Below are 16,699 nucleotides of genomic sequence, written 5' to 3' on the forward strand. Positions count from 1 at the left end.
TATAACTTAACACAATTTTTATTTATTGTTACATAGTAACTAACACAAGGTGGGTGTGTTTAAACAAGAAAGGAAGAGCTGTGCTCCCAACTCTACTGCACACGGACATCTACATGGACGGTGCTGTTTGGGGGACAAGAAACTCAGGTGCTACCCAGGTAACTTCTGGGCAATGGAAGGTAAAGGCCCCAAATTCACTCCCTTCCTGGGCCTGGGGATGGAGACACGGGAGCAGGGGGTGGGGAGAGAGACAGGACAAGTTGAATGGGAGAGACACACGCAGCAGCAAAGGGGCCGTCATGGGTGTGCATCACTTGTGGTTCATTTTTGTATCTTATGATGCTTTCAAATCTTAAAAGCTCTGCTAAACAAGGAGACACAGCCCCTTCCAGAAGTGGCTAATTCTCACAGACAGGAAAGATCTCTGTTAGGAATAGCGGATCAGGTGTAAACCACTCAATCCTGAGCCCATATTCCCAGTCATTGCAGCCTGTCCTCAATCACCAAGGAGCTGGGACCAAGGAAATGAAGACCTCTCCAACAAACAAACACTCCTGATTTTTTCATAATAGCTGATCTTAAAATGCTTTCCCTGCCCTGCCTTGCATTTCCCATGGAAACTCCAATAAAGACTGGCTAGTCTGCCCCCAACCTCCATCTTCTCCCTGAGGCAGCATGGTGCTTCCCCCAGGGCACTGCCTAGCCTTGTGGGGCCTCCTCTCAGGAAATGAAAGGAATGAAAACCTTCTTTTATTGGTGTTAACTCTCCTTGTGGTCACTCAGTCACTTACACCAATTAAAACCCCAAGGATACAATTGAGACAGGTGAGTCAGGAGTTCCCAGGGAGAAGGTGACACTGATGTCCCACGACCGCCCCTCTGGACTCCATGTCTCACCTCAGTGCCATTCTCACAAGAAGGGAGGATCAGTCAAGTGTCGGCCTCGTTCTCCGGGGTCCTCCACACCTGTGAGGCCAACACGGGTCTCAGCTCAGGGACTTGGCTACTTTAGTTCTAATTCTGGGCAGGTGGGACCACTCAGCCCTACCTGGAACTTGGGGCCAATCACTGACCTTCCCTGTGGAGAAATAGCTGCTCACCTGGTGTAGTAGAGCCAGGTGAGGCCATAAGTGAGGAGGAAGCCAGCCCCCATGAGGGCCCCTCTGATCAGAGTGAGGACCAGGGGCCAGGAGCCCTGCTGCTCCTCAGTCACACATTTGCAGGAAGTGGGTTGTCCTTGGGAAGAGGAGAGGGGGTCAAGCTGTTACTCCAGGTCTCACAGCCCCAACACCTGACCTGGCTGCCCATCACCAGCACCTGTCTTGCAACTGGCTCAGCACAGACAGGCTGAAGGAAACATGCTGAAATCCCAGTGGGTGCTGAGCCCAGCTGGTGAACTCCCCTATCTCCAGCCCCTACATGGTTCAGCTCCAGGACCCTGGGTGATGAGGACTGGGACGGGCTCAGGGCTTTTCCCTCCAGGGTCCAGCTCAGTGAGCCCACCCACTCACCACACCCTGTCTTATCTTCCCACTTTTTTGCAGAACCTGCTGTAGGTTCTGTTCAAACAAGAGATGGAGGATCCAGTGGTAGCAAATCTCCCCATTCCCAGGCCAAGGCTCTTCCCAGCTCCATCCTCCCTTTGATCCCTTCCTTTCTCCCTCAGCCTCTGCCCCCAGCAGGCCCCTGACCTGGCAAGAGCAGCAGGACACTGGCTCTCTGGGCCCCGTGGACATTCTTCGCCTCGCAAGTGAGTCTGAGCCTGGCACTGAGCCCCACTGAGAGGCTCAGGGAGCTGTTGGCCCAGGGCCCTGAGGACCAGGAGGTTACCATGTGGGAGGCATTGCTGGGGTTCCCCTCCAGCAGCCCCTCGCCCAGCCACCAGCGCAGCAAGGGGGCTGGCCTAGCTTGGGAGGAACAGCTACAGTGCAGACTCTGGTCCTCCCAGGAGCAGGAGGGTCCCAGCAGACGTGGGGGGTCTGTGGGGAGCAAGAAGTGTCAGTGGTGCCTCTGCCCTCCCAAAACCCAGGTGTCCTGCCCACAGGGGTCCCCACACTCACAGACCACAGAGAGGTTGAGAGAGATACTTCTGGAGCCCAGCGGGTGCTGAGCTTGGCAGGTGAACTGTCCTTCTTCCCCAGTCCCCACAAGAGGCAGCTCCAGGATCGCTGTTCTGGAGATGAGGGTGGCGTTCAGGGCTGGGGACCCCCGGAACCACCTCAGCTGTGCAGGGGGGTTGCTGTCAGCCACACAGAGCAGCTGCACACCCTCACCCTCCAGGATGGGAAGGGATGTGGTTTGCAGAACCTTGAGGGCTAGTGGAGAGAGATGCAGACAGAGACAGAAAGAAGGTGGAGTGGTGGGAAGAGAGAGAGAGAGAGAGAACACAAGTAAATGCACCAACCCACAAGAGGTGAGAGAAGGAGGGTGGTAATTTTTCTTCCTTGCCTCTCCCACATCTGATCCCATTCACACTCTGATTCCCCTCAGCTCATTGGCTGTCCCTGGGGCAGGTCCCAACCCCACAGAGGGAGGTTCTTTCCTACCTGAGACATTTCTGGAGGACACACCTATGGTGAGGTTCTCTGGAGCATCTGGGACAGAAAGACATGGCCCTGCTTCAGAGAGGAGTGGATAGAAGTCACCCCAACCCAAGGAGGTGCAGTGGGAACCAGAATGGTGGGATAGCTGTGTTCTGGTCCTCTCCCCTTCTACACTCAGATACACAAATAAGTTTCCTCTTTTTAGCTCAGCCTACTGTACACACACACACAAAGACACAAACAATCTGGTTTGCCAGTCCCACTGCCCCCATGACACCAGCCATCCCTCCAACACTCACAGGAGACATTGAGCTGAATGGTTTCCTGTGTGGTCACTCCAGGTCCTGCAAGTGTCACCAGACAGGTGACTGTGGTGCCGTGGTCCCTGGGCTTCGGAGTGAAGGTGAGCACCGAGGAGTGAAGGGTCTTGGGATTGAGAGAGTCAAGAGCACTCCCCACCCATGAGAAGATGAGAGGACTTCCCCCTTTGCAGGACCCTGGCAGGCTGCAGCTCAGCTGTGTGGGGCGGCCAGACTCCAGAGACCCCCAAATGTGGATGTCAGGTTTCTGTGTCAGGTCTGAGGAGGAGAGAGGGAGGTGCCTGGGACCTGGGGCTCCAGTGGGGACCCACAATGTGCCTGGGCCTGGGACCCATGCCACAGGGCCTGAGCTCACCCCAGGTCCTGTGTCTCTTCTAATACCCTGGGCCCAAGGCTGGGATCAAGTAGTGTCCCAGGGTCCTGTTGCTCTTCTAAGCTGGGTCCCATGTCTCTGCATCCTCTCCTGGGCCCCTGCCATACCTGTCACCCGCAAAGTCAGCTTCTTCTCTTGGTAATCATTAAGGTGAGTATATTGTCTCTGCACTCGTAAGATGTACGTTCCTGCGTCACTCTTCCTGGTGTCTCTGATGCTCAGGGAACAGTTGTTGGTGCTGGGATCCATGAGGAAGAGTCGGCACTGTGTCTCCATCCTCACTGGTGTAGTTAGGTCATTTGTAGCCACAACTTCAGAGCTATGTAAGTGGTGACCACTGTGGTACCAGTGGATGTAGGTTTTATCAGAGGGATGCGACGATATCCAAGAAGAGGGGAAGGAGCAGGGCACAATGGTGCATCCACCCTCCTGCACACTCACAGATTCCTGCAGCTCGATACCATAGACTGGCCGCCGCCGCCACTGCTGCTGCTGCTGCTGCTGCTGCTGGGAACCTGGGGGAAACAGACACTCAGCATTGGCCCCAACCCATCCCCACCTCCCCACCCCTCTTCTCATGCCCTCTCACCTCCCCACAGCAGGGGCAGCAGCAGTAGGGGCAGCATATTCACTTCTCACAGGGCAGAGCTGGTCCAGGGCCCTGTGCCAGTGAAGAAAATGCCCAGCTGTGGGGTGGGGCCAATGACACCCCAACAGGAAGCCATGGGCGACAGAACTGTGGTCAGGCCTGGAGGGGAACTTGGGCTCCACACGCTCTGGGGGGTACTGTGAGGGCTGAGAAATCATCCTGTGTCACCTCCCCCAACCTGGCCCTGCAAGTAGATCTACAGTCCTCAGATGTTGAGCAACTTGTGCAGATGTGAATCTCAATGTGTTCACCTTGCAATTGATGTTGAAGTCGAGAAGGAGGTCACCTAGGGGTCATTCCAGTGAGAGGTGTCCCTGGTGCTTCAGGAGAGCCACCCTCCAGCCAAAACCACAGAATGTGCTGGGAAAGAATGCATTATAATTTTGCCTCAACTACCAAGTGCTGATAAGAGTAGAAGGAATTTACACCCAACTCCACTGGAGGGTGGAATCTGAACAGAAGCTGAGTGTTAAGCCCTGTGCATTGTGGACACTGGCACATGGGATGCACAAGTACAGGGTAGGAGGGTATGTGGGACAGTGATGGTGACAGTGCACAGGTGCCCTCAGTGTGGGATGTGGGCTGGGGGATCTCATCCCATTCAAGGGGACCTCACACTCTGGCCCTCAGCACAGCAGCAAATTTTCAGTCTTAAAGCTCAAGAAGTTCCATCCTCAAGGCCTCTCATGAGCCCAGCCCCTTCTCAAAGCCCCAGCAAGGGCTCAAGTGATGTGTGGAATAACCTGAAATCCTACTGCTCTTCATCAAAGAAAGAAACTTGATAAACGTTTTCTCAACCATCACAATGTTCTGAAAGTGCCAGAGTCAGACATCCCTTGTAACAAGTTGTGGGTTTGAAAGTTTCTTAAACTACCATATCTTGCCATGTATAATGCACAGTTTTTGGCCAAATTTTTGAGGGAAAAATAAGGATGCACATTATACATGGGTGGTACTAGTTCTGTATCTATGTAAATACTTTTAGTTCTTTTATTTATGTTTATGCATTAATAGTGCAAACCTAGAAAATAATAATGGTATCTCTATGCAAAATAATGCCCTGGAATACAACAATCAGTTCAGTTTCTACATAAAAATAAATGAAAAAATCGGCCCTGGCTGGTATGGCTCAGTGGATTGAGTGCTGGGTTGAGAACTGAGGGGTTACAGGTTTGATTCCCAGTCAGGGCACATGCCTGGGTTGCAGGCCAGGTCCCCAGCAGGGGGCCCACAAGAGGCAACCATACATTGATATTTCTTACCCTCTCTTTCTTTCTCTCTTTCCCTTTTTCTGAAACTAAATAAATAAAATCTTTCCAAAACTTGAGTCCAAAACTGAAAATGAAAGATTTTTTTCTGAAACCTTGGGCCAAAAAGGGGTACACACATTATACAGGGAAGTGCTTTATACACAGCAAAATATGGCACACAGGAAAATGAAATGTCAATCTCCAATGCCAAGGAAATGCTAGATCTCTTTATAGTGGCTGTATTATGTAAACATTAAATTATTATAATAATTAATAATGATTACTAGTGTAATATTAATACCTATTACAGTAAGACAGAATTATTCTCGTCTGAAGAAGCAATCAAAAAGTATCAGTCAAAAAACTGTTGGGGACCTGTGTCCTGCAGGTGGGCCAGACAAGAATGCCACACTACTAATGAAAGTAGTCTGTAATTATCTGAATTGTCTTATATTTTGGTTTTCAGCATTTGGGCTCTTCTTACTTGATGTGATATGTTTTCCCATTTCAGAAAAATTCATGGGTTCCATATGTTGCTTTTTCATTAAAGCACTGATCTCAACATTAGTAGAAATAGCAAGATCCACAAAACCTGGGTCTGTCTGTCCCCTGGGGAACATGTGAACCAGAGGTAACCAGCTGGACCCCACACTCACCCCAGACTCCTCACATGTTGTGAAGAACACTGTCTTGTGCAAGCAAAGAACTAAAGGAAGCAGCATTTCCATGGCTGTGCCCCCACAATTCACATCACTGAGCAGTATAGAAGTCTCAATGTGGATTATAAAAATGGCAGAAATAGTAAGAGTTTGCAACAATGTTCAAAATGGGGAACCTCTTTCACTACTTGTGGGAATGTAAGCTGGAGCAGCTGCTATGTAAATCAGTATGCTAGTTCCTCAAACACTGAACACACACAAAGCTGCCCTGAGATCCACCAATTCCACTTCTGGGTATTTATTTGGAAGAAATGAAAACACTAACTTGAAAAGCCCTGGGCACCCCTACATTCAGTGCAGAATCACTTACAATAGCCAAGATGCGGAAGCAACCTCCGCGTCTGTTGGTAAAAGAAGGATGAAGAAAATGTGGTGTATGTACAATGGAATATGATTCTGCCATAAGGCTAAGTGAATCAACATGACAGAGAAAAACAAATACTGGATGATCTCACTTGTATGTGGGAACTTACAAAAAATCAAACTCATAGATAGAATAGGTAGGTGATTCCCAGAGAAGGAAAATGGGTGCAAAATGAAAAGACAACCCACAGAATGGGAGAACATATTCACCAATATACCTGATAAGGGGATAATATCCAATATTTATAAAGAAATTACAAATTCAACAACAAAAAATAAAAACAATTAAAAAATAAGCAAAGGACCTCAATAGACACTTCTCTGAAGAGGACATACTAATAGCCAATAGACCAATGAAAAGATGCTCAACATTACTAAACATCAGAGAAATGGAAATTAACACCACAATGAGATATCTTCTCACACCTGTCAGAATGACTGTCATCAATCAATCAACATACAAATGGAGTAAAAGAGCAAGCAACATACCTCAACATATATGAAAATAAGGGACCAAGAATTGTGGCAGAACCGAAAAAACAGATGGTAAGAAGTGTGCTGCAGGATGGTAGGGTTCCAGGGACCAGTGCAGGGCCTGGGGGTGCTGAAGCTCCAGGCCTGGAGCCCACTGCAGGGTTTGCCACAGAGTCCTTGGGAGAGAGCTGGGGCAACTGCTCCCTCCCCAGCCAAACAAGGTCTGAGCAGCACTGGGAGGTACCCAGTTGCTAGCAAATGCACAGGGGCTGTGAGCACCCTCAGAGTCTGTGGACACCCACGAGGTTGGGTTGAGCCATGGGCCCTGACCCCCATGGTCACCAGTCTGGTTAGAGAGTTGGGCTGTGGGAGAAGCCAGGACATTGCATGGAGTGGCAGGCTTCAGTAGGAGGAAATGCTCAAGAGGAAGGAGTGAAAAGGCAGACACTGTTTGGGGAATTCTCCTACAGCAATAGCTCTGGCCTCTCTGCCACCCAGTCAGGCAGCGATCCTGATCCCAAGGTTGCAAGGAAGGTTGTACTTGTGAGGAGGACCCTGTGCACCCCCATAGCACTGGGAAGGGTGAGGTAGTCTGGCCGATGGCTGTGCACAGATGCGCACCCCCTCACCCCAGCCCACAGCAATAACCCTGGGGAAAAGCCTGGTTCCCACACCCAGGGTGCAGGGGAGAGGTGCCACAATAGCTCCCCAGACAGTGCACGCAGCTGACTGAGTGCAGACCTAGAAGGAAGAAAAGCCATGCCAACCACCCCTCAGCCTGTTGCAGCCAGCAAGAGGAGAAAAACCGGTTTGGCCACTTTGAAATCAAGAGGCTTTTTAATTTTATTGTATTTTTTAACAATCTTTATTTTTTAATTTTTATTATTTTTATTCTCTTTTGATATTTTCCTCTTTCCTGCTTTCTTCTTTTATTCCTTCTTCCTTTCTTCTCTCCAATTTTATCTCTTGTTCCTTCCTTCATCTGCCTTTTTGTTTTAATACCTACAAGTGAGACAACAACCTGGATCTGTGAAAAGACCAGAGTTGAACCCAGAGAAGAGGCATCACAACAGGTAGGACAGTGAGACAAATCCCACTCTGCTATTACAGAGAACCTACAAGTTATTGCATATTTATATTATTATTATTATTATTCCAATATTTTTACATCTTTTATTTTAATAGTATTTTTGTATTCCCCTTCTTTCTGTATAGTCTGCTTTGCTAGGCTGGTTATATTCTATCACTTGACAGGCTTCCCCTGATATCTCTTTCATAGTGTATTGCTAAGTTACTGTCCTTCACTTTACCTGTGTCCCATTAGCACACTACTCAAGGTTCTGTACTCCCTATTCTTGTTATCTAGGTCACATAGATTCTGTCATATGATTGTTGCTACAATATCATTGTAAATAATAGCTGTTCCATACAATTGTAAATACTTCACAACACCCCTCCCAGATCATAGCCCACTTCACAGTTTCCTGAACTCTGTTACTGTAGTGGTTAACTCTATTCTCTCACACACTACACCTATTTACTATCCTTTACTCTCACCTTACCTCAGAATATGACCTCCCACAACCTCACTGCTTTCTAGATCCAACTCACAATCCTTCCTTCCACAACAAGAGTCTTATCTTCTTTCCATCCTTTCTAAAAATCAGCTAGCTGGCTGGAAGATCACAGTTAACACTACACATAGCCAAAGGATCTCCTATCTCTTCCCTACTGGCTCCTACTGTAAATATCATAGAATACTCTCTTGCTGCCTTAACCATTTTGCCTTCTCCCTCCAACTGATCACAAAAAAGATTAGGTGGAAGTGGTGAACTGGAGGATACCCACTGGAAGAAGAAACCCAACAACAAAGGAACCACTAACAGATAACAACAGGAGAAGGTGAAGGAGAGAGTGGAAACCACACAAACCTCAATCCAGGACCTATCTAGAAATACAGCTTAACAGTAGAGACACTACTCAGTACAAACAACTGAACAAGAGCAAGAGAGAAGCCTCAAAACCTTATACACACGGAAGAACCAGCTTCAACAAAACCTGCCCTCACCAGCACAATAAAATACAAGAGTTGGTGGACAGAGTGGCTCTCATTTAACCAGCTGGTGGGAAGGAACCACCAAAGAAAGACCCAACAACAATCAAAACCCAAAGACAAACACAGAGCCAACTTAAATGACAGCCCAAGACCAGTGAGCTTGGGAGATCAAGGAAACTGCACCACTGAATCTCACTGGTATTCTACCACAGAAGTTCACACCATAAACCCAGAGAGCCAGAACAGATCAATTTAAGAAGCTGAGGCTAACAAGAAGAGTCTCGCAAACAATGGGAAGACAAAGAAACAATCCCCAAATGAAAGGAAAGGAGGAAGCCTCAGAAAGAATGCTAAATGAAATAGAAGCAGCTCAACTATTAGATATTCAGTTCACAGCAATGATTGTCAGGAAGCTCAATGAGCTCACAATGAGCTACCAGAAACTACAGGGAAGCTACAATGACCTCACTGAAAACTATATCAACATGAAAAAGGAAATAGAAACTATCAACAAGGGCCAAGAGGAAATGAAGAATGCCATTTCTGAACTGAGGAACACAGTAGAAGGAATGAAAAGCAGGAGTGATGAAACAGAAGATCGGATCAGCAAGCTAGAGGACAAAGTAGAAGAAAACACCCAGACAGCAAGAAAAGGAAAAGAAGTTCAGAAAGGATGAAGAGGGATTAAGAGAAATGCAAGACAATATGAAACATAATAACATCCATATATTAGGGATACCGGAAGGAGAAGAAGAGCAAGAGATTGAAAACCTATTTGAAAGAGTAATGATGGAAAACTTCCCTAATTTGATGAGAGAAAAGGTCACACAAATCCAGGAAACACAGAGTTCCAATTAAGAGGAACCCAAAGAGGGCCACTTCAAGACATATCATAATTAAAATGGCAAAATACCAAGACAAAGAGAGAATCTTAAAACCAGCAAGGGAGAAACAGGAAGTAATATACAAGGGAGCCCCAATAAGGTTAGCAGCTGACTTCTCAATGGAAACACTCCAAGCCAGAAGAGAATGGCAAGAAATATTCCAAGTAATGAGAACCGGAGGCCTGCAAACAAGGCCCCTTTACCCAGCAAGGCTCTCAATCAAGATAGAAGGCCAAATAAGGAGCTTCCCAGACAAAAGAAGTCTAAAAGAAAACACCTCCACCAAACCAGCCCTGCAAGATATGCTAAAGGGACTGCTTTAAGGAAAGGAAGAGAGAGAGAGAGAAACACAGGTATGAAAAAAATGGCAGTGAATAAGTACCTATGAATAATAACCTTGAACGTAAATAGATTAAATGCTCCAATCAAAAGACATAGAATAGCTGAATAGATAAGAAAAAATGCCCCTCAGGATAAAAGACCTGCACAGGCTGAAAATGAAGAGCTGTAAACAAATATTCCAAGCAAATGGACAGGGAAAAAAAGCTGGGGTAGCAATACTCATATCAGACAAAATGGACTCCCAAAATAGGGCCATAAAGAGAGAACCAGAAGGTCACTACATAATACTCAAGGGAAGAATCCACCAAGAAGACATAAACATTGTAAATATATATGCACCCAACATAGGAGCACCCAAATACATAAAGGAAATCTTAGAGGACTTCAAAAGAAAGATATTGACAGCAACACAATTATAGTGGGGGTTTTATCATCCCACTATCAAAAATGGGCAGATCTTCCAAACAAAATATCAACAAAGATATTGTGGCATTGAACAATGCCCTAAAGGAAATGGACTTAACTGATATATATAGGACCCTTCATCCCAAAGAAGCAAAACACACATTCTTTTCAAGCGTACATGGAACATTTTCAAAAATAGACCACATGATAAGACACAAAGCAAGCCTCAACAAATTCAAGAAAATTGAAATTATACCGAGCATTTTCTCTGACCACAAGGGACTGAAACTAGAAACCAACCCCAAGGGAAGAAACCAGAAACACTCAAAATCATGGAGATTGAATAGCATGCTATTAAACAATGAAAGGGTCAAGAATGAAATAAGGGAAGAAGTCAAAAAGTTTCTGGAAACAAATGAAAATGAACTCACAACAACCCAAAAATTATGGGACACAGCAAAGGCAGTCTTGAGAGGGAAGTTCATAGTGATACAGGCCTACCTAAAGAAGATAGAAACATTTCAAACAAACAACCTAACCCTATGTCGACAAGAGCTCGAGGAATAACAAGAAAGACAGCCCAGAGCAAGTAGAAGGAAGTAAGTAACCAAGATCAGACCAGAATTAAATGACATAGAGACTACAAGCACAATTCTAAGGATCAATGAGTTGATTCAAAGAACTATGAGCTGGTTCTTTGAAAAGACAAAAAAAAAATTGACAATCCTTTAAGCAGGCTTATCAAGAAAAAAAGAAAAAGGATTCAAATAAATACAATCAGAAATGAAAGAGGAGAGATTACAACCGACACCACAGAAGTACAAAGGACTGTAAGAAATTGCTATGAAGAACTGTATGCCAAGAAATTTGAAAATCTAGGTGAAATGGATAAATTTCTAGAAAAATCTAATCTTCCAAAACTCAATGAAGAAAAAGTAGAAAGCCTGAACAGATCAATAACAGCAGATGAAATTGAAGCACTAATGAAAAACTCCCAATACACAAATCTCCAGGAGAATTCTACAAAGCCTTTAAGGAAGAGCTAACCCATATCCTTCACAGACTATTCCAAAAAATCCAGAATGACAGACTCTCGCAAACTCTTTTTATGAAGCCAGCATCATCCTAATCCCAAAGCCAGATAAAAACACAAAAAAGAAAGAAAACTTCAGGCCAATATTGCTGATGAACATAGACACTAAAATCCTCAACAAAATATTGGCAAACTGCATCCAACACTACATTAAAAAGATCATACACTATTACCAAGTGGGATTCATCCCAGGGATGCAAGGGTAGTTCAATATTTGCAAATCAGTAAATGTAATACATCACAGAAACAAAACCAAAGACAAAAATCACATGATCATATCAATAGATGCAGAAAAAGCATTTTACAAGGTACTGCACTCATTTATGATAAGAACACTCAGCAAAATGGGAATAGAGGGAGCATTCCTCAACATAACAAAGGCCATATATGAGAGACCTACAGCCAACATCATACTCAATGGGCAAAAACTAAAATCTTTTCTACTAAGAACAGGAACAAGAATAGGTTGTTCACTTTCACCATTTCTATTCAATATAGTATTGGAAATCTTAGCCACAGCGATCAGACAAGAAAAGGAAATAAAAGGCACCCAAATCAGAAAGGAGGAAACAAAACTGTCATTGTTTGCAGATGACATGATAGTGTGCATAGAAAATCTTATAGACTCCACAAAAGAACTGCTTGACTTAATAAATGAATTTGGCAAAACAGTGGGATACAGTGTCAATATCCAGAATTCAAACGCATTTCTGTACAGCTACAATGAAACAGCAGAAGCAGAAATTACCAAAAAAAATCCCATTTGATATAGCAAAACAAAAAATAAAATACCTAGGAATAAATCTAACCAAGCAGGTAAAAGACCTGTATGCAGAAAATTACACAACACTGAAGAAAAAAATCAAGGAAGACACAAACAAATGGAAACACACACTGTGTTCATGGATTGGAAGAATTAGCATCATCAAAATGTCGATACTACCCAACGCAATTTATACATTCAATGTAATACCTATTAAAGTACCAATGGCATATTTTACAGACATAGGACAAACACTTCAGAAACTTGTATGGAACCATAAATGACCCAGAAGAGGTGCTGCAATTTTGAGAAAGAAAAGCAAAGTAGGAAGGACCACAATACATGATACCAAACTGTATTACAAGGCCACTGTAATCAAAGAAGCTTGGTACTGGCATAAACACAGGCACATGGACCAATGGAACAGAACACAGAGCCCAGAAATAAACCCAAGTCTCAATGGTCAATTAATATTTGACAAAGGGGGAAGCAACATAAAATGGAGTAAAAACAGCCTCTTCAACAAATGGTGTTGGGAGAACTGAACAGCTATGTGCAAAAAAAAAAAAAAAAAAATTAAACTTGAGCACCAACTTACACCATACTCAAAAATAAATTCAAAGTGGATAAAAGACTTCAATATAAGCCATGTCTCTATTAAAGTCCTGGAGGAGAACATAGGCAGGAAAATCTCAGATATTTCACGCAGCAACATTTTTACTGATACATCCCCCAGAGCAAGGGACATAAAGGAAAGAATAAGCAAATGGGATCTCATCAAACTGAAAAGCTTCTGCACAGCTAAAGAAAACGGTATTAACATAAAAAGAGAACCAACTGTATGGGAAAACATATTTGCCAATGATACCTCAAACAAGGGTTTAAACTCCAAAATATATAAAGAACTTACACAACTGGACTCTAGCAATCCAAGTTGTGTCCATGCTGTTGCAAAGGGTAGGAGCTCCTACCCTTTGCAATCCAATTAAAAAATGGGCAAAGGATTTGAACAGACACTTCTCCAAGAAGGACATACAGAGGATCCAGAGACACATAAAAAGATGCTCAATATCTCTAGCTATCAGAGAGCTGCAAATTAAAACCACAATGAGATACCACTTCACACCAGTCATAATGGCCATCATAAACAAAGCAACAAACAAGTGCTGGAGAGGTTGTGGAGAAAAAGGGACCCTAGTGCACTGTTGGTGGGAATGCAGACTGGGACAACCACTGTGGAAAGCAATATGGAACTTCCTCAGAAAACTAAAAATGGATCTGCCTTTTGACCCAGCAATTCCACTGCTAGGATTATATCCTAAGAACCCTAAAACACCAATCCAAAAGAACCTATGCACCCCAATGTTCATAGCAGCACAATTTACAATAGCCAAGTGTTGGAAGCAACCTAGGTGCCCATCAGTAAATGAATGGATCAAACCCTATGGTACATTTACACAATGGAATTCTATGCAGCAGACAGAAAGAAGGAGCTCCTACCCTTTGCAACAGCATGGACGCAACTGGAGAGCATTATGCTAAGAGAAACAAGACAGGCAGTGAAAGACAAATACCATGCGATCTCACCTTTAACAGTAACCTAAACAACAAAACAAAGAAACTAGCAAAATATAACCAAAGACACTGAAATACAGAACAAACTTACAGTGTTCAGAGGGGAGGGGAGAGGGAATTTCAGGGGGATTTCATTGGAAAAAGGGAAGAATTTACAGGAGCAAGTATAAAGGACACATGGATAAAAAACTAGGGTCAGGTGGAAATGGGAGGCAGGAGGGGAGGGCTGGATGGGTGGGCTGGGAGGGGAGTAAAAGAAAATTGTACTGCCACAATTAAAATAAAATATAAAAAAATAACTATGAGGCATTTACACAATGGAATACTACTCAGCCATGACAAAGAAGAAAATTGACCATTTGTGACAATATGGATGGCCCTGGAGAGCATTATGCTTAGTAAAATAATCCAGTTACAAAAAACTCCACCATATTACTTCACGCATATGTGGAATCTAATGAACAAACTGAACTAACAAACCAAACAGAGACAGACTCACAGATGGAGAGCAAATCACAGCTAGTGTTCAGGGCAGTTATGAGATGGAAGGATTGAGCAAAAATCAAAAAGGACTCATGGATATGGACAACAGTGAGGTGGTTGTAAATGAAAAGGGGACTATGAGGGGACTAAATGATAATGAAAAATACAATAAAAGATTTAAAATAAAAAATTAAACTCAGCCAGAGGAAGTAAATGTGGGTAGGGAAAAATGGGTTAGGTGGTCAAACTACAAACTTTCAGTTTTAATACAACTAAATCATGAGGACATCAGGAAGAGTGTGGTGACGGTAGCTAATAAGAGTGTGTATTAGTACAACTAACTATAAGGATGCAGTTAATAATGTGTTGTACATCTGAAAATTGCTAAGAGGGAAAATTGTTAAAAGTTCTCTTTATAAGAGAAAAGGTGTGGTATTCTGTGTGGCGATGGATTCTAACATGAGATATTGTGGTGAGCACTTGGAGATACATACATATATTGAATCATTGAGTTTATGTCTGGGTCAAGTCCATATGCCCTCCCTGCTCTGGGTCCCACACACCCCATCCCCCACATCCTCTTCCAAGCCCACCCCAGTGAGGACCTGTCATACCCCAGAGAGTTAGGATGTCTGTGTCCACATCTGGGCACCCCTCACACTTGGGAACAATTGATGGTCTTGGGGCACAGAGGAGAGAGGCTGCCCTGGCCCTCTACTTACAGATTTGACTCTGTTCTGTGTAGGCACTGGATCCGCCAGGTGATGATGGCTTTTTCCCAGAAGCAGCAGCATAATAAGAGCTGAGTTCACCTGTAGGTCTTGAGTGGAGATGGTGCAATGATGCAGAAGCCTTTCTGCATCACGACATGTGTGTTAATAGAGGGTGACTCAGGGTAAATCTTACCAGTAAAAGGTGAATGTCATGGTCCCTCACCAGACTCCTATGCCCAGATCCCAGGGTCCCCAGCATGTGGATGTCAGGTATCTGAGTCAGCACTAGGGAGAAGACAGAGACACCTCTCAGAAAGGTATGACACCAGGAAGGTCCTTCTCTTTAACTCTGCCTTTTGGCTGATGATGCTCTGGCCCTACCTGTCCCATCCAGGGATGATATTTTCTATTTGTGACAGGGTCTCCTAAGCAGTGTTCTCCTCCTGAAGGAGCAATGTCCTGCTTTCCCCACGCTGACATCTATGTTTTTCAGAGAGCAGTCACAGGTGGAGGTCCCCAGGAGGTAGAGTCCACCCAAGGTTGTTGATCGTCTTCTTCAGGTGCTGACCTGGTCTGATTGGGCACAGAATGATCATGGTACATTTGGTTTCTTCCTTGAACCAGAAGGTGTACACTATCTACAGTAAACTCATTGATTTCAGGATGAAAGAAGGTCAGAGCACAAGAATACACAGGCACTTTGTCCTCACTGTGTCTCCAATCCTCAAACCTGCAGCTTCTGCCCTGATGCTTCTCTATGTTGTTCCTCAATAAAGAGGAAGGACAGTGGCCCACAGCCCTCTTACTCCCCACATCCACAGCAGGCACAGAAGCACCAGTATGTTCTCGGGGGTCACTTTCAGGACCTTTGAGGTCACAGGGTCAGTCCCTGCTCTCTGGGAAGCAGTAGATGTGTATCCACAGTGCTTTCTGGAGGGTCATTACCCAAACCTACCCTTTCTCAGAAGTTTTCCCTTCTCCCCAAGGACAAATAGGGAAGGGAAGGTGGAGCTCTTCTCACTGTAGGTCTGGTGACACCCTGTCAGGAGGGCCTCTTGCATCCCACTCCCCACTTAAGTCACCTGTGCCAAGTGTTCATACTCACCCTCCCTCAGAGAACACATAGAGGGCCATCTCTTTCTGCTCTCTCAAAATTCTAAGAACATCTCTAGGAGCAGTAAGATCTAGGAACCTGGACCTACCAGAATCTAAATCCTCTCTCTGTCTCTGTCCTGGTCTGAAGACCAGGTCTGGTCACACAAGAAGCCTCAAGAAGGTGTGACAGAACTCATACTCATGATGAGGGGCCCATCATGCTCAGAGGCTCAAAGTGAGAAGGGTGGCCCTGACTCCAGCCCCACAGATGAGGGTGCCTCTGGTGGGTCTCTGCTGTCAGCTTGAGGTTGGAAAGTCACTGAACTTGTGTGCAACTGTGAGCTCATTCTCAGGATTCCCAGGACCCTGTGCTCTCACCATCTAGCTTCTCTACATTTTCTCCAGACAGAAAAGCCCTCCCATCTTTATGGATCTATTGAATCTCCCTCTCCTTACCCCACCTCCACTTCCTCTGAGCTTGCCTGCTACTCTGCCCTTCATGACAACATTCTCCCTGTTGTGGTCCACTGATGTCACAGAATTCTTTTCCCATTCTGAATGTTTACTCTTCAGATAGAATAAACTGAAACTTAGAATTT

General features: G+C 44.8%; 2 protein-coding genes across 2 annotated transcripts in view; both read right to left on the reverse strand.

The window, feature by feature from the left end:
- Nucleotides 1–16,699, reverse strand: part of LOC114510623 (sialic acid-binding Ig-like lectin 5) — a 209,017-nt gene that overhangs the window by 153,391 nt on the left and 38,927 nt on the right. The window lies entirely within an intron of this gene.
- LOC114510626 (sialic acid-binding Ig-like lectin 5) overlaps nucleotides 1–16,699 on the reverse strand; it is a 94,048-nt gene that overhangs the window by 75,718 nt on the left and 1,631 nt on the right. The window contains exons 2-3 of the mRNA XM_036012749.1: nucleotides 3,344–3,751; nucleotides 2,843–3,121 (exon numbers count right to left, since the gene is read on the reverse strand). Coding sequence (XP_035868642.1) covers nucleotides 2,843–3,121; nucleotides 3,344–3,751 — 687 coding nt within the window. The remainder of the gene's footprint in view (nucleotides 1–2,842; nucleotides 3,122–3,343; nucleotides 3,752–16,699) is intronic.

The sequence above is a fragment of the Phyllostomus discolor genome, chromosome 12 (genome assembly GCF_004126475.2).
Source record: "Phyllostomus discolor isolate MPI-MPIP mPhyDis1 chromosome 12, mPhyDis1.pri.v3, whole genome shotgun sequence".
Taxonomy (NCBI): Eukaryota; Metazoa; Chordata; class Mammalia; order Chiroptera; family Phyllostomidae; genus Phyllostomus; species Phyllostomus discolor.